Here is a 19,173-nt window from a genome sequence, read left to right on the forward strand (position 1 = left end):
AAACCCCGTCTCTACTAAAAGTACAAAAATTAGCCAGGCTGGTTTGGTGGCGTTTATCTGTAGTCCCAGCTACTCAGGAGGCTGAGGCAGGAGAATCACTTGTACCTGGGAGGTGGAAGTTGCAGTGACCCAAGATTGTGTACTACACTCCAGCCTGGTAGACAAAGTGAGACTCTGTCTCAAAAAGAAAAAAAAAATTTTTTTTGAACATCTCAACTTATTGGAATGATCTTAAAAAGCTACTAAATTAGTTCTTTTCTTTTGCCTTTTATCTTATTATAATTTTGCAAGTGATACAATTCCAACAATAAAAAGCAAGAATTGAAAATAAAATAGTTTATTCTTAATAGAAGAGATCTTGCAAGAAATGCTTAGTCCATGTCACAAACACCCACCATAAAAACTCATTGAAGTTCATTAAAAGTTTCACATAATATGACACCTGGACTATATTATGAACGATCAAAGTTTACCTAACATTTTGTTACCAGAAGTTTGCTTCCTTTAGACCAGTTTACACATTTCTAAATGCAAATAAATTTGTTATGTGACCAAATGGAGGGCCTTTTCACACAATGCATATTTTCATTTTCCTTAAAAGCTATTGCCTAGTTGTTATTGCATTACTAATTAAAGAAAGGAAGACATACTGATGTTTATTGCTAAGCAATTTATATACATTATCTAAGACAAAAACCTTGCCAATAAGTATTATTATCATCCCTTTTATAAAAAGGAATTGAAGCTCAGAGAAGTTAAGTAACTTGTTCAAGGTGACACAGCCAGTAAGTGTAGTGCTAAGATCCAGATTCATGGTGCCCCTAATGACACAGCTCCTAGTTCTTATCCCAGGGCCTCACATTATTTTAAATGTGTAGCTTTCATCACTGATAACTTTTAAAGTAAGGGGTTATTGATTATTAATGTTACTTTGCATACTTTGGACTATTGCTCAAAGTCTGTAGAGTAGCAACAGTGACATTAAGAACCAGGAAAGCATGCTTACAACTTAGAACAATGTTTCTGGTTGAGATTAGATGTAAATTACTGTTTTATTGCACATATTCACTATTAAAATGTTGCCTATGTTAACCACTATTAGACGACAGCCAGTAAGCTAAGGATATTTTTTACATATTAAATGTTTAAAATGTTGTCAAAATTAGAATATTTCATGACACATAAAAATTATATGAAATTTAAAATTAGGGCCCATAAATAAAGTTTTATTGGAACATAGCCACACTTCTTCATGTACATATTGTCTGTGAGTGCTTTTACACTATGATGGCAGAGCTGAGCCACTGAAACACTGACACATGGCCTACAGAGCCAAAAATATTTACTGTCTGGTCCCTTAGAGAAAAAGATCCTCCTATGGAATTAAATGTATCTAAATTCTAGCAACATATTTTTTAGTATGAAAAGTATATTTCAGTATAAAATTGAAAAACTTAAAACTATGCAGATACAAATAATAAGCATATTGAAGTACTTCTTCTCTGATCGTATATTCTAATTTAATCAGATATAGAGTAATGTCCAGCCAAACTGTGCCTATTCTAACTGCTTGTGATGCACATTTCTGACAGGCATAAACTCCTTTTTTTTTTTTTTTTTTTTTGAGATGGAGTTTCACTCTTTTTACCCAGGCTGGAGTGCAATAGCACGATCTCGGCTCACCGCAACCTCCGCCTCCTGGGTTCAAGCAATTCTCCTGCCTCAGCCTCCTGATTAGCTGGGACTACAGGCGCGTGCCACCATGCCCAACTAATTTTTGTATTTTTAGTAGAGACGGGGTTTCACCAGGTTGACCAGAATGGTCTCGATCTCTTGACCTCGTGATCCACCAGCCTCAGCCTCCCAAAGTGCTGGGATTATAAGAGTGAGCCACCATGCCCGGCTGAACTCCTTTTTGATTCTACAATTGGGTGATTTCACAAAAATGTGACGGCTGTGTTTTAATTGTTTAATTTTTTTTTTAGTATATTAGCATTTGATTTAGGAGAAAGTTTGTTTATATCAGTTTAAGTATAAATGTAGTTAATATCCATAATTCAAAAAAAATTAAAGGCCAATATTAATTTCTAGTTTTAAATGTATAGCTTTCATCACTGATGATTTTTAAAATGAGAAAGGAAAATTGATTCTTAATGTTACTTTATATACTTTGGGATATTTCTCAAAGTCTGTAGAGTAGCAAATATCCTTTTGCTTTATTAAGAATTTAATTTAAATTATGAAAGTCTATGGGTTACGAAGGTGATTATGTTTGTATGCATGGCCACTTTGCTTCAATTGCTCTGTTTGACATGGCAGTTTTTGGGCAAAATTTATCATGTAATAAACTGATAAATAGTTAGAAAAACAATATATGCACCATTTGGACGAGATTATGAAGTTTAAGAAAAGAATACACTGATCTAAAAGAGTCTAAGAATACCAATTGATACAAAAAATCATAACCAACTGCTGTCAATAAACAACCAAAAGGCATATTCATTTTTCCTTTTTAATTAGTGAACACAGAAAAGAGATGCAAACATAGACATAGCAACAGACAGCAAACCAGAGGGCCAAATCCACACACCCAAACACATGCAGTGTACCAGCATCTCTCATACTTGTTGCAGAAGAGGGGGTGTTGCAACTCAGCAACCAGTCTGCTGTGTTTAAAACAGTCATGTTGTCCCCTGAGAACAGGAACAGTATAAAAGTTCATTGTCTGAATGCCTGCTGAGTGGATATGAATAATCTTCAATGCTTGCACTCATTTCTGATCTTTTAGTAAAAATTATAACTGCCCTGTATGACTTTAATATTTTAATTTCAGGTCTGTTTTAGTTCAGTCAAATATATGCATATGATGATTAGTGAATTTCACCAGTCTGTTTCTAGAGTGCTTGAGTTTTTAAATTTTGTTATCTGTACTCCACTTACGGTTTAAATGTACTTTGCTCTAGTTTTCATCACTAAATATTCTATACATTTGCAATTGCTTAATTAATTAGCTGAAATTATAGATGCATGTTTAGAGACAAATAAACATCATAAACAAGGAAAATGTTAATCTACAAGGGAATTGGTGTAAAACATTATTAAAAACAGGTAAGTTGCAATGCACACAACCTTATGAATAAAATTTTAGATTGCATCGTTATTCTAAAATAAATGGGAAGAGGTGTATCAATTTCATAGATATTTATTTAAAATTTAAAAGAAAATATGATGTGGCAAATGCTAATATCTGATGACATAGTTTACAAATTAAATGTCATCTAATTCTAAATTTATTGGCTAGATGGGATCTACAAAATTTCAAATTGTGAATAATTTAAAATGCAGTCTATATATCATATAAGTGTGTACATAATCTCTATAAATATATATTGTGATACAAAAATTGAATCACATTTTCTGAAAAATTAAACACATTCTATAAAAATAATAAAGCAGAATATTTGAAATAATAGCTATTATTTTTGCCATATGCTGTGGCATATTTATGGGCTAACAGAATGACAAATTATCTGAAAAAATGCAATTCCTTTTTAAATGAATGTTAGGTGTTATTCTCTTTGAAAAGAAAATGCAGCAGATATGAGTATTTTTGTATTTCCAAACCGTGTCTTTTTTTTTTAAAGTACTTTTAAGAAAAAACATTTATAAGGAAAATGTTGAGGCAACCTTTCTTTATAATTCAAAATAAAACCAAAAAGCCAAAAAGTGGTAAGTGTGTGTATGTGTGTGTATACATACACATATACACATATATATATTTGCTACCATCAGGGCGGAAATCCTTTGGCCTCAATTTCTAAATTTTGTGAAATATTTACAATGGCAAATACAAAAAAAAAAAAAAAAAAAAAACCCTGCTAAAGGCCCTTGAAATGTTGCTCAACACTATCTATCCTCTGTGAAGGTTCCCGGCTATAGAGGAGAAGCAAAAATTTCAAGAAAATCATCAAAACAATAAATATTAATTATATAAACCTTGGATATAATGCTGATTTGTGTTATTGGTAATAAGATATTTATTTATTAGTAGATCCCTAAGAAGTAAAATTAAACATTGAAATATGATTCTGGGTATCCTCAGGGTAGTACTTACCTCCTGTCCCATTTGTAGTGACTGAGGTGCTGCTGAGATTAGATTTTTCCAGTTTGGAGCTACCCGGAGTATCACCACCTCCAACAAGAGTGTGAGGACTTGCTAGGTCCTGCATTTCCATAGACCTGGTAGAGCAGTAAGCGGCAGAGCAGAAGTTGAAATTGCGGGAATTATTTTTTAATAGATTACAATTATTCTATGGAGCACGTGTAATCTCACAATAATAAGAATTAAAACCAATATCTAAGACTTAGTCAACCAGATGAACATGTCAGTTCATTAAAAACAAACAAACATACAAACAAATGTATACACAAATAAGGAAAGCTTCCATAGTAAGTTAGGCCTCATAACCTGTTTGTAATAACATGTTATTATAACATATTATAACATAATATGGAAAACATATATTACTAACATAAAAAATAAAATGTTATTACTAACATATAAAAATAAAAAATAATCCTATGAGTGTTTCATATAATAATGTAAGAAAAAATGCAAATTTTGTCATCTTGGCAATTTAAGCTGATATGAACACCCACCCTCCTAAATTGATCACCTTAGCTACACACTAGAGAGCTGAAAATGTTTAATTCCCCAAACCTGGCATCCCCTGCCACCAATAATGAGGAAATCAAGTAGCTAGAAATAAAGTGTGAACTCAAAATCAAGCAGAAGCTTCAAGCTGACCCAGGAAGCTTCCCTTGTTGACCCAGGAAGCTGAAAAATGAGCCCAAGTCCTGAGAGCTGGTTTTGTAACACTTTTAATATTCATTCGGGAATAGGGGACTTTGACTTGTGTTTGCTCCAGTGATTGTGCTACAGTTGGGATAAAACAAAACTGGGATTCTTGAAGGGCTGACCATCTTTAAAAAGGAAACTAGAAAAAAGAACTGTGCAGTAGCCCAAAGAAGCTTTCTTTCATGCTTTCATGAAAAGATAGATAAAAGTTGAGAGAATTTCTCACCAACCTGAACTATAACAAATACTAAAGGAAGACCTTCAGCTGAAAGAAAAGATACCAAATGAAAACTCAGGCCTACAGGAAAGAATTAAGAGTAACATAACTGCAAATATACGAGTAAATATAAAAGATTATCTTTTATTTTTATCTTAATTCATGAAAGACAGTCGATTAACGCAAAAATAATTTGCAATGTATAGAGGGACTTACAGAAGTAATATGTGACAACAATAGCAAAAAGTTAAGGTTCTTTGATCTGGCATGAGGTGTTATATTAAACGTGGGTAAAAGGTAAGTTTAGGGTACATTGAGTAATCCTTAGCATTAAATGTTAAGAAAAATATCATCGGGTATAACAAAAAGCCAATAGAATGATTAAAATAACATTTTAAAGAATGTAATTAACTCCAAAAAGCCAAAAAAAAAGGGAAGGAAACAAAGAATATATGTGAAAAATGGAAAATACAAAGCAAGATGGCACACTCGAACTAAAACACATTGATGATTACACTAAATATCAATGGACTAAACATTCCAATGAAAATCCAAGTATTGTCAGGTTAGACCTAACCTGACAATAACTATAAACCAAGACCTAACTATGCAGGATCTACAAGAGAAGCACTTTAAATATCAGCATATTGTGCCACTATAGTACACTGCCCAGACATCCTGAAGAACTCATTCCTATAGTTGTGGAGAGTGTCACCAATAGGCAGCTTTCAACTGAGTTCATTTCCAAAATCTGCCCTTAACTAAAGAAGGTCACTGTGCCCGAGAGCACACCCTTTCTGAGGGCAGCCCTCATCTACTGATGTGTCAGTGGAGGGGCAAAATGACTATTCCCTCTTACGTAAGACATGACTATTCCCTGTCACCACAGTCTAGGACTCCTCATAAGACCAGCTAAGATCTTTGCTGCAACTGCACCACAGATCAACGTCTCTTAATCCAGTTAAGTTTCAAATAGGTGGAGGGTTAAGGAATGGAAAATGATATACCATGCAGATAATTAATATAAGAAAGATGTTCAGGCTAATATTATATCACACAAAATAGGCCTCAAGATGAAGGCTATTAGCAAATATAAAGAAAGGAATTGGAAAATGATGAAAAACAATAAATTCTTCAGAAAGACATAACATGTGCCTACAAGCAGATTTACAGAATACACGCAGCAAAAACTGACAGAATTAAAGGAAGGAACAGATATGTCTATGATCATAATTTCAGCTTTATAACATGCTTTTTACAGCAACCAACAGAAGAAAAGTAGACAAAAATGAATTTAAAAAATATGTACATAAGATCTGGAAAGCATTATCACGAATGCGACCTAATTGACAGTTCCGGGACACTAATACCCAATAATTATCAAACGCACACTATTTTCAAGTGCACGTGGAACATCTACCAAAAGGATAGACCTGGGCTATAGCTGGGGTATAAAGTAAATATGATAGATTTTAAAGTTGAAATTTTAGAGGGAATGGTATATGACCACAATGAATTAATTTAGAAAGCAATGGTAATAAGATAGTTAGAAAATCCCCAACATTTGAAAATTAAACACCACATTTCTAAATAATTTGTGAACCAAAGGAAAAATAAAACAAGTAAATATAATAAATATTTACAACAAAATGATAATGACAAGATATCAAACCATACTCTGGTATGCAAATAAAGTAGTGATTAAAAAGAATTTTATACCTTTAAATGGTTCTATTAGAAAAAAAGAAAAATTTAAAGTCTGCCATCCTTTTCCACTTTAAGAAAGTAGAGGAAGAAAAGCAAACTAAACAGAAGGTAAGCAGAAGGAAACAATGAAGAGTAGAAATAATTGAAACAGAAAATCTGTGAATAGAGAAAATTTACAAATCCAAAAGATGATCACTAGAGATCCTAATGATTTTCAAAGGGTAATAAGGAAGTATTATGAACAATATTATGCCACTTAATTCAAGGACACACAAAATCAGTGAATTTCTTGAAAGGCACACTTATAAAACCTGATCCAATAAAAAATAGAAAATCTAGGGAGAGATAGCAAGGGGAGAAATGTCAGATGTAGGTGATGGGGAGGAAGGCAGCAAATCACACTGCCACGTGTGTACCTATGCAACAATTTTGCATGTTCTTCACATGTACCCCAAAACCTAAAATGCAATAAAATAAATAAATGGGGGGGAAAAAATAGAAAATCTAATAGTCCTACATTGAATTAAAAAACTGAATTCATAATTATTTATTTTTTTAAAAAAAAACCTCCAGGGCCATATGGTTCAATTAATAAATACTAGAGAACATTTTTTTTTGCTATTATTTTAAAAATTTTAAAAATAATTTTTTTGTGCAAATTCTTTCAGAAAAAAATAGAAGAAAACACTTTTCATTCCATGGTAAGAGACCAGAATTATCCTGACCCCAAAACTTGAAAGGGACAATTTTAAGAAAATATATTTCTTGTAAACAAAGATGAAAAAATATTTAACAAAATATTCTTAAATCAAATCCAGCAATAAAAAAAAAAATCATGACCAAGTGAACTTTAGCCTCAGTAATGTAAAGATGATTTCACATGTGGAAATCAATGTAATTCAACATAGTATTATTTCCATGGTTGCAAAAAAAGAAAAAACCTGACAATATTCATCATCCATTCATGATACAAACTCTTGGCAAACTAAGAAAAGAAGTATTTTTCTTCGTCTGATAAAAACACTCTTGAAAAATCTATAGCTTATATCATATTCAGTGATGAAATACTCAATTATTTCAGTAACAAGTCAAAGATGTCTGCTTTTCCTACTTCAACATTAGCAATATTCTACTAGCAATCTTAGCCAGTACCAGACAAAAATAAAGAAATAAAATAAGCAAAGTTTAGAAAGAAAAAACTTTAATTCACAAATGATTTAACTGTTTATATAGAAAATTCTGAGAAATTCATCTCCTAAACCCTTAAACTACTAAAACTAATGAGTGAATTTACCAAAGTGACATGTATAAGGACCATGCCAGTACTAAATTTAAGAAAAAAACAAAAAGCTAAAAAACCCTGAAAAACTAACACTTCAGTCAATGCCTCTCCAGTTCAAATATTGAAATATCAAAGCAGTGGTTGTTCAGAGGGACGGAAGTTGGGCTAATCATGGTCCAACTTGTTGAGCTCAACTCTAGGAAGGTTCTGAATGAACAGACCCTCACCTTAATTGCCATAAGAAAGAACTACCACGTTTTGGGGAAATAAAACACAAAAGAAATACTATGCTTCAATCTCTATTGATTTATGGTATATAATGTTCAGAACACTATAAATACTTTGTGACCTAACAAAAAGCAGAAAAATATGACTCCTAGTGCAGAGAAAACATAATAGATAAAAGTAGACTTGTATATGACACAAGTGTTGAAACTAGCAGATGAGGATTTTAAAACTAATGTGAATATATTAAGTAACTTATAGGAAAAGATACACATACAAGGTATGTGCCATATATAGGTCTTAATATATACACATCTGCCATATACACATTTATCATACATAGATCAATACATGTATGTATATAAAATATATATAATAACATATATGTATGTATCTCTATATTGCATATGGAGAAAAAATGTAAACTCTTTTTTTTGTTTTGAGATGGAGTCTCACACTGTTGCCCAGGTTGTAGTGCAGTGGCATGATCTCGGCTCACTGCAATCTTCACCTCCTGGGTTCAAGCAATTCTCCTGCGTCAGCCTCCCAAGTAGCTGGGACTACAAGCATGTGCTACCATGCCCAGCTAATTTTTGTTTCTGTATTTTTAGTAGAGACAGGTTTCATCATGTTGGCCAGAATGGTCTCGATCTCCTGACCTCGTGACCTGTCTGCTTTGGCCTCCCAAAGTGCTGGGATTACAGGCATGAGCCACCGCACCTGGCCAGAAACTCTTAAAAAAAGAACTAAATAAAATTTCTAGAATGAAAATTACAATACATTAAATAAAAAGTATTATTTGAGTGAACTTAACAACAGATTGGACATTGCAAAAGAAAAGATCAGTATATCTGAAGCTGGGCCAATGCAAATTATCCAAACTGAAGCAACAGAGGAAAAAAGTGGAAGTGGAAACTGGGAAACTGGGAGTATAAGTAACCTGTGCAATATTATCAAAAAAACAGGAGAAAGAGAATGATACAGAATAATATTGGAATACGTAATGGTCAAAATTGTCCCAAATCTGATGAAAAACATCAACCCAAGAGCCTTGCAGCACAATGAACATCAAATCAGAAAAAGAAAAGCACAGCTAAACACATTATAGTCAAATTCTGAAAATAAGAGAAAGCTTCATTAAAGTCAGACATAAGAAATGCACAGGGGAACAATAATAAAGTTACAGCTGATTTCTGATAAATATAAATTTAGCTTTTATTATTTGTCTTCTCTTAACAAATATAATCAATTGTATCATGTCCCAATGCCTTCCCCAGACATTCACAGCTCTCCACAACCCATTCAGCTTTATCTTCAAGTAATCACCTGGTATACACTTTCCTGTAACAAAAATGATTGTTTTACTATTGTCACAATTTCCCCTTCACAATTTTAGCTTGCACAGCATCTTTCTTTTCTAATGATAGCTCCTGAAAACCATCGTAATCAAATTTTAAATGCTTCAGAAATGCTACTTTCTCCATGAAGCTTTTTCTGATCTTCAAAACCAGAAGTGATCTGGTCATACTGCCATATTCTTATCATGTTATTTTTACCTTCCTCTGCAGTACTTTTCACATTCTGTCTTAATTTATTGCCATTTGTGTGCAAGTTCTTTCTAAAAAACAAATTTTTTTAAAAAACTGCCATAGGATGTCTGTGATAACAAGATTCTTTTTCATTTATCTTTGTAACTCCCTTAGTGTCTTTCCTATTAAAGATGCAAATAAACAGCTGTCAAACTCAGTAGCTTCCAAACTACAATGATTGGGGCTTGTTCACTGAATAAAATAAGTAAGCACCTTACATATGCATACATATTTATTTAGGTGTCATTTATATATGCCAATGGATTATGTACATTTTTATGTCGGCACATTATAGAATATATTCAAAAGCATAGAAAGGAAGAAATAAGAATGAAATAACATTTTATAAAGAGTTTTTAAAATTACTTGACTATAACTTCTGTCTATGATAGACTAGCTGGGACCAAATATTCCCACTATAAAACTAAAACTAAGGCAACAATGTTGGAAACAATTGTTTAGATAGCACAGGGCTTGGTCCTTGAGGGAGGGAAAAAAAATAAGGGAGGTTAGCTCTTGTGCAGTAAAAGACGTATCGTCCAAACCCTGCACATTCGAAAGAAAGGTTTGTCCCTTGACGAAGTCCTGGGAGATAAGCTTTAAGCCCTTGAAATATCTTAAGTTATAAGGGTACCTTTATTTACCCAGAGCCTAGGGCCACACTAGATAGTCTGTGCTAACAATGTGATTCTTGGTGGGGACTTTGGGCCACACAGAATCAGTCTGACTTCTGAAGGGGCTAAAGACAGTAATGAAGGTTAGCCACATGAGTGGTCAGACATGTTTATATAACTGACCTCCAGTAAAATCCCTGGGCACTAAGGCTTGGATGAGCAACCACTGTTGACAACACTCTGTACGTACTGCCACACATTGTTGCAGGGACAAATAAGTGCTATTTGTACAACTCTGGACAGAAGACAACTGGAAATGAACTCCTGGTTTCTCCTGGACTCTGCCCCATTTGCCTTTTTCCTTTGCTGATTCTCATCTGTATTATTTCATTCTAGTAAACAGAATCATGAGTCTAACAGCTTTTCTGAGTTCTGTGAGTCCTTTCAGCAAATCACTGAAACTAAGGGTGGTCTTGGTGACCTCTCAACTAGAGCCCTTCAATTATTGATGCAGATTTCTACCTAGAGGCATTAACTAGACCTCAACAGAAGCAGAGGATAGCTGTCTTGCTAAGTTGATGAGACAGTGATTAGAATTTAGAGAGACAGACGTGGTTAGAATTTTTATGAATAACCTTACGGTGAAGACCTACTCTAAGAAAGAGCTCCAGAAATCTGTATAGGAATCCCCTTGAGATTCTGCTGATTATTAAGCTGTGCATGCAGAGGGTAGTAGTCCATGAGGCTGGGCAATGAACCACCAGGGAACTTACACTGAACAATTCTGAGAAGCCACACAGGGCTTGAATGATGTTTGGTATTCAGTGAAAAACCCCACAGGAATCCAAGATTATGGGTAAACTTGTCCTCTAATACAGTCTAATCCAGACTGTTACCTAACAGATTTTACAAAACAGCTTCAAAAAACTAAAGTTGATCTCCAAATAACTTACTGTCTGACAGAAAAAGATATAACACACTTTAAAGAAAATAAAATCAAGCACTTGATGTAAAATCCACCAGCCAATCAACCCATTAACCACAGAAAATCAGACAACAAAAACACACTCATAAATTAAAAATATGAAATTAGCAATGATATTAGAATAAAAATGTTAAATACAGTTAAATATTTAAAAAGAAGCATGAATATAATAAAAAATAAGGAAATATAAAAAAAGAAAAACTTCTAGAAATTAAGACAAAAAATTCCACTAGATTGAATTAACAACAGATTAAGTACTATAAAAGAAGAGTGAATTTGAAAACAAACCAAAAGAAAAAAAAAATCCAACTTAAAGAATAAAATGAATAAAGACTGATAATAAATTAGCAGAGCCTCTGTGTCCTGTAAGGCAATACCAAGTAGTCTAACCTACATGCAACTGGAGCACCAGAAGGAGAGAAGCAAATTGCTGAAAAAAAATACGTAAAGAAATCAAGGTTGACTTTTTTATTTTTTGAGATGAGGTCTTGCTCTGTCTTCAGGCTGGAGGGCAGTGTTGTGATCTCAGCTCACTGTAGCCTCCACCTCCTGGGTTTAAGAGATTCTCCTGACTCAGCCTCCCAAGTAGCTGGGACTACAGGTGTGTGCCACCATGCCCAGCTAAGTTTTGTAATTTTAGTAGAGAAGGGTTTCACTACATTGGCCAGGATGGTCTTGATCTTTTGATCTCGTGATCTGCCCAACTCTGCCTCCCAAAGTGCTGAAATTACAGGCATGAGCCATTGCGCCTGGCTAAAGGCTAACATTTTACAAACTGGATGACACATATTGAATGAAACCCAAGCAGAATATACTGTACACATGGGCATGCATATGCCCATACATTATCCAAATTAAGGTATGTTACAATCAAATTGTTGAAAACCAATAAAAAGACAAGAATATTGAAAACAATGAGATAATAATAGACTTTTTATCAGAAATAATGCAAGTCAGAAGGCAATGGAATCATTAAGACTGGAGGAAAAAATATATATCAACTTAGAAGGTTATATCCAGTAAAAACATCCGTCAAAAATGAACATAAAGATGCTTTTTAAAAATGAGAGAATCTGTTGCCTGCAGATCTAGTCCAAGAAATGTTACAGAAAATTTCTCAGGCTGAAGGAAGTGATAATTCAAAAGCAGGAATTTCTGCCTGTTTCATTCACTGCTATATCCTTATTGCCTGCAAAGCTACCCGAAAAAGTAGTTTCTCAATAAATATTTGAATAATAAATGAATGAGTGAAATAGTGTGTAAGCCATAACTGTCTTAGAAACAGCTGTGAAATCAAGCATGTGAGTGTGACAAGGTGAATTTAAGTGTGAAAAACTGGGAGAAACGAGTTTAAATGGCAGCCAGGAATCAAAAGATTTGTCAATCATGAAACAAACAGAAGAGAAAGATGTAAAGTCCAAGAACAAAGATGAGCTCAGAAATGGTACAAAGCTGTATCTGTAGCACACTCCTGATAATAGACTCAATTACAGTAAACACTAAATGCTCCTGATGTCATTATTTTTTACAAGACTCACCCAACCCAAAGACTTTTAATATAAATGATCAAACCAATCAAACAAATTAATGGTTGCTTATTACATGTAAATCACTGTTACAGGTGTTAAGGTTGCTGAGTGAAGAAAACATGGCTCTGTCTTCAAGGAGTTTACCATCTAAATGACAAAGCAGGGTCCTCTGAATAGAAATTTAAAGTACAGTAAGTGTTCATAAAGTGGAACAGGTAGAAATTAATGTAAACTTAAAGAGTCTAGAAAATGTCCTCAAAAATTCTAAGCTGGGTTTTGATGAATTCAAATAAGGGATCCTGGGGGAAATATCTGCTCAATGACATCACTGAAGTCACAGAGTAGTGTAGGGGCTCATAGCCAATCTGGACCACATACAAGATGAGTAAGGAAGAAACATCAGTTAGGAATGAAAGGATGGAGCACACACCACAGAAAGGAGCAAAGAAGAAACAGAAAATGTTGCCCCTGAAAAACAAAAACCTCAAAATAAAAATAGCCTTGGCATTTTACATTCCAGTCCACAGGAAATCAAAATGCAATTATCTAGATATTTACAATTTAGTACCCTATGTTTGAATACATTTTGGTGGGTCAATGTTTCTTGCAAGTAAAAGAGGCTTCAGAGAACAGAGATACACTATCGCTACCCAGAATACAGGCAAAAATATTCCAGTCCTTCCTTTTATATGTTTTGTAATTAAGTTGTGACACTTCAGATTCTTTAATTTCAATTTATACAGAATGCAAAATATATCAACTTTACCTTCAGTTTCAGCAACAGAAAATGATTAACAGGTACCAGTGTTTACTGTGTACATATTGTATGTGACATGGTTTAGGCTTTGTGTCCCCACCCAAATCTCATCTTGAACTGTAATCCGCATAATCCTCATAATCCCCACGTGTCAAGGGAAAAGACAAAGTGGAGGTAATTGAATCATGGGGGCGATCTCTCCCATGCTATTCTCATGATAGTGAATAAATTCTCACAAGATCTGATCGCTTCCTAAGTGTTTGGCAGTTTCTCTTGCTTTCATTCACCTTCTTGCTATCTTGTAAAGAAGGTGTCTTGCTTCCTGTTCGCCTTTTGCCATGATTTTAAGTTTCCTGAAGCCTCCCAGCCATGAAGAACTGTAAATCAATTAAGCCTCTTTCCTTTATAAATTACCCAGTCTTGGGCAGTTCTTTACAGCAGTATGAAAATGGGCTAATACAGTATGACACATTCTGTGTTTGGTTTTTCAAGTATATACTATCACCTTTAATCTTTAAAATAACATATTAACATACATATTATTTTCCACATTTTATAGATGAAGAAATTGACGCCCAGAGAGAATACACAGCAGTCTCAAGGTCACATAGAAAAGAGCAGTACCAGAACTTGAACTCATGTTTATCTGATGCCAGAGCTCAGGTTGTTTCTGTCAATTTAAGTGGCCATATTTCATTCACACTGTGAAATCGCAATCAGGAATGCACATCCCTATAATAAAACATTTTTAATAGTTTTCAAAAGTTACTAAAGTCAACATAAGCATCTGTTCTGCCATATTTACACCACTCATAATATTTAAAGGTAGCGATTCTTTCTTTCCAGGATGTTTATTTCAACCCCTTGTTAGTGGTCCTTAAGGCCATTTGAATATTAGCATCTTTCTGGACAATATTAAAAAATGAACCTAGCCATAAACACAAAGACTTAAAAAAGAAAAGAAAGCAAAGTGTAAAGACATGCAACTAGTTTCTGGGGTTTTTCTGCAATTTTTCTGTAGCATAGATGGAATTTATTTCTAGTCTGAAATATCCTCTTCAAACTCCAAGAAAGGGGAAGGCTTATATTTGTGCAGGTTAGAGTCTACTCCAACTCAGAAGCCATGATTCATTCTGTTCAGATCCTGGTAGTAAGTCATGGTCCTGCTTATTTATAGGTTGACTCCCTCAGTTGTTCAAAACCCAAGATATGCAAAAACATCCTTGACGTTCAAAGACTCTCACTCTCGTGCCAGCTTCTTCTCTTTGTATAAAGTGGACCGTATGTATGCACAGGTCTATTTTCCACATTCTCAAGAGTCTACCAAAATAGCAAATTTGCATTTGACCATCAGAATGATTTTACGGGCAAGACTTGCTCATATGTTGTTTTTCCTATGTGACATAAGCCTCAATTCTCCTTTCTTGAAAAGTAAGAATAACAACATCAGCTTCTATTCACATAATTAGAGTGTAAGGCACCATCAGGGTAAGATTGTTTTCTAATTTGTTCATGGATTTCCTTCTCTACTCTTAGAATAGTGTGGTATACTTAGTGGGTGTTAATGAATAAAATAAATAGAAAAAAATGTAGATACAGTCATTTAGTTACTTGAAGTCAAATGTAAACTAGTTCAGCAAACATTACTTGAGCATCTACTATGTTCTTGGGAGAGTTCTTAGAATACAAAGAATTTTCAAAGATTACCACAGGCTAGGCAGGAGAGCAAGGGGCTAGGTAAAGGGAGATAGGATTAGTTCTCTGATGCAAATGCATGTTTAAGTCTCAATATTTATATGTGTAGTGTTAGATCTAACAAATGAGGGGTGTGCGTGTGTGTGTGTGTGTGTGTGTGCGCGCGCACACACATGCGTGCGGGTCTGTGCATTGGAGGCAGAGAGGGAAAAGATATTGTGGAATAAAAAAAACAACTTGATCAATTTAGATCATATGAAAATTAGTAGGGCATGTCACTGCTGAGTATCAATTCCCACTTTCTGGAAAAAGTACAGGGATTTAAAAACATCAGGTAACAATTCCAGGTCACGTTAAGCCAACATATTTCAGATTAGGATCCAAAAACCACTTGTCACAGTTTGTAGCCCTGAGCCAGTTACTCTGCTGGCAGGTGGGCTGGGAGACATGGCTCCTCTCTGCTACACAGTGTGTATGTCACTGATCAGGTGAACAGAGAGACCCAGAAGGAGGCCCTCACCAACCCATTTCTTCAGACACGGTCAGAACTGGGGTCAGTTATGGAGATAAGAACTGCAGGAGGAAGGAGAGTCTTAACAAGACTGGTAAAGTGGGGTATGCATAAAGAAAGGAAGCTGTTCTTGCAGTTTGCCAGTGACTTCATGCCTGTCCCTGAGGCCAGCACCAGTGCTTGCAGTGCAAGTGACCCATCTGCCAGGGTGACCTCAGGCCTTGGAGTAACAGTAAATAAAGCCATGAACACACTGTTCTCTGGACACTTCCAGTTTTTCCTTTCCAGGGCTTACAGCTCTAGAGTAGAGACCTGCTACTCTTACCCGTTGTTCACTGTGACTCTAACAAATTTAAAACATGTCGGTTCCCTCCACCCCCAAGAAATGTGAACAAATGTTTCCAAATAACAGAAGCATTTCCCTAAATTTTTGTTTTCAAAAGCCCCCCTTTATTAGAAAACAAAGAAATAAACAAAAATCCAATGGATTCTCCAAGCATTATTTGAATAGCACAGGATTCAGTTTCTGTCAAATCAGCTACAAACCATCATTAATAAAGTAAGAAATTATTTTCCTCCATCAAGTAGTGGAGTAAAGCCATAAGACGACAATCAAAACATTTAATGCCATCAATTACACTAAAAATATATCAATAATTTTTCTAAGAAAAAACTCTACCAGTAAAGATCAGTTTACAGGATAAACAAATCTAGATTTTCCAATACCAGAATCTTGTACTAACAAGAGCAAGGCATTGATATAATGTACAAAAAATGGTGGTTATCTATTAAAATGATCAGATTTCCAGTTCTGAAGGGACATTAAATGTTCTCAAATGAAAAATACTGTATTGTGCTTGAGGCCGTGAGAGCAGTATTGAGTCTCTACTGTCAACTAAAACCTGAATTTTAAACTCTGCTTCACCATTTACCAGTCATGAGAACTTAGGCTCAAAATTGGGGATAATAACATCCTCTGGAAGGCTTCAGTGGGAATTAAATAAGATCGCACAAAAAAGGTACCCAAAGGTTGGCATATAGCACATGCTTCATAAATTCTATTACTACAATCACTTCTACAACACTGACAATAAAACAGCCTGGTTTTCTATTTGAAAACTTGTAATGTCCAGATAATCCTTTTCTTCAGAGGCAGCTCTTTCATTTTCAGATAACTTATACTATTAGAGTTTGCTATCCATTGCTTCCCTGGAACTTTGGTTCAAGAAAATTCATCTATTATCATGGGTCAAGTCTAAACCTTCTTTCATATAACAGTCTTTCACACATCAACCCCCCATCCAGCCCGAGTTTCTTTTTCTTTCTCAGGGAGGGTATCTCCAGTTCCTTCAGTCCACTTACTCCACCTCGAACTCTTTTATCTTCCTAGCGTTCTCTTCAATAAGATCTCCAGGATTCTTCTTAAATGGTGGCCTCCACAGTCATACAGTTGTGGTCCAAAATATGGCAAGGCTATTATAACTCTCACTTGCCAGTGTAGCCTGAAGAGTACGTTAGCTTTGTCCACAGACACTGTACAGTCCTAATTCATGCCTAAACCCAGCCATCCAAATTCCTGCCCTTGTCCCACATGCTGCTTGAGAACCCTGTGTCCTCCCAGGCACGACACATGCAGTTGGCATTTGGGACCCGAGTGAACAGCTTTTCGTGTGTTTCTCCTAAATGCCATCTTGTTGGACTTGAGCCCAGTGTTTCAGCCTGTCTGTTCGATTCTGACTCTGCTGTTCAATGTCCTCTTTCCCAGTGATGTTCCTGTGTCATCTATGAATTTTCTTAGTATGCCCTCACAATAAACATGTTGAAGAGGGCAATGGCCAAGGACAGGTCTTACAGAGTGCACTAGAAGTACACCTCCAGATTTATATCAGCTTATCGGGATTAGTTATTGAGCTAATTTATGTCTTTTTCTCATAAATATATGAGCCTCCGGCATGCATGCACTTTGCTGAATTCTGTGTGTGCTAAGGGCAATGCATGCCTTTGCTCTTCTTTCTGGTGCTGCTGTCGCAAAAGACTAAGGTTACTCTGGCATGCTTTTGGCTACAGAACTCATACTGGCTTCTCATTACCACTGCCCCCTAATTATTAAAATTTAATCATTTGAAAATTTTATTTTAGAATCAGCAATTCACAAGAAGTTCAGTGGTTCCCTGATCTATAGTTTATCATATTATATTTAAAAAATTGAAAAGAATGGCTTTTCCTAAGCAAATTTCATGATAAAATCTACGTAAAGAATGTGCTTTTATTAGGTAACAGTATGGATTAGGAATCAGGAACATGAATTTAAGTCTGTGATCCACCACCTCGAAAAGCTTAATGGGTGTGCGTAGATGGATTTCCAAATATCTTCCCTGGTTTACAGGGCTAACTAATAACTAAATAACACTGAGACTCTTCCATAGACAGGCATTCTGTAGTCCTTTCCTTTCTCTGCCAAGACATTCTGTATCTTTATGAGGTTACTCAACCCATTCAGTTTCAGTGCAAGGAAGTTAGCACCTGCCATGAGGGATCAGAATGTGAAATGTGATGAGAGGGCCCTGTGATAAGTGCCTGACCATAGCAAACAAAAATAAAACCTTCAAAAAAAAAAAAAAAGATGAAAATGCAGTAATACACAAATCAGAGTCTATTGTCTGTCTCTGAATAGGAGCAATTAAAGTTCCAACCCATAGCAAGCAGTGGTCGAGGCTGTGTACAATTCATGGAACAGCAGTGCCAGGAGATGTCAGGGAACTCCCTCACTGCCCCAGCTTTTGATACTATAACATGATAGTCTCCATGAAAAGAAAAAAAGTCAACCAGCCATCTTAGTGATGGGAACTTGGGCCCATTTCTCATCTGGTGTAATACTTCACAGAGCAGATCCAAACACAATGCAGCGCCCCTGAAATCAGCAGGAGCTCAGCACTTTGCTCAGTGCCAAAGAGCAAGATGAGAAATGGGGCTGGCATAAATATTCAATTAGGAAGTTATGGCCAATCTCCTTGCACCGTGTGTTTAGTGCAATTCAAAACTGCTCCACCTGGTCGCTGCTGGCTCCCTCATGTCTACTAGGGGCTGGCAGCTGGGAGGCAGGCTGAGCCTTGGGGATCTTTTAATTTGCTGTAGCACCAGAAGAGCAGGCAGGAGGGATGACAATGCATACCCTGGGGTTCAATTACAGAGCTGTCTTTTTCC

The 19,173-nt window shown here is 35.4% G+C and overlaps 1 protein-coding gene across 11 annotated transcripts in view; it reads right to left on the reverse strand.

Moving 5' to 3' along the window:
* EYA4 (EYA transcriptional coactivator and phosphatase 4) overlaps positions 1 to 19,173 on the reverse strand; it is a 271,605-nt gene that overhangs the window by 62,221 nt on the left and 190,211 nt on the right. For 7 of the 11 annotated variants that reach the window (XM_032274743.1, XM_032274744.1, XM_032274742.1 and 4 more), the window contains exon 4: positions 4,115 to 4,239. In XM_032274743.1, the coding sequence (XP_032130634.1) occupies positions 4,115 to 4,239 (125 nt within the window). Of the gene's footprint in view, positions 1 to 2,624; positions 2,694 to 4,114; positions 4,240 to 19,173 lie in introns of all 11 variants that reach the window. The other 4 variants (XM_032274734.1, XM_032274737.1, XM_032274735.1 and 1 more) reach the window with 1 other exon arrangement.

Source organism: Sapajus apella, unplaced genomic scaffold (assembly GCF_009761245.1).
Source record: "Sapajus apella isolate SASKATOON/1434 unplaced genomic scaffold, GSC_monkey_1.0 scaffold6, whole genome shotgun sequence".
Lineage (NCBI taxonomy): Eukaryota > Metazoa > Chordata > Mammalia > Primates > Cebidae > Sapajus > Sapajus apella.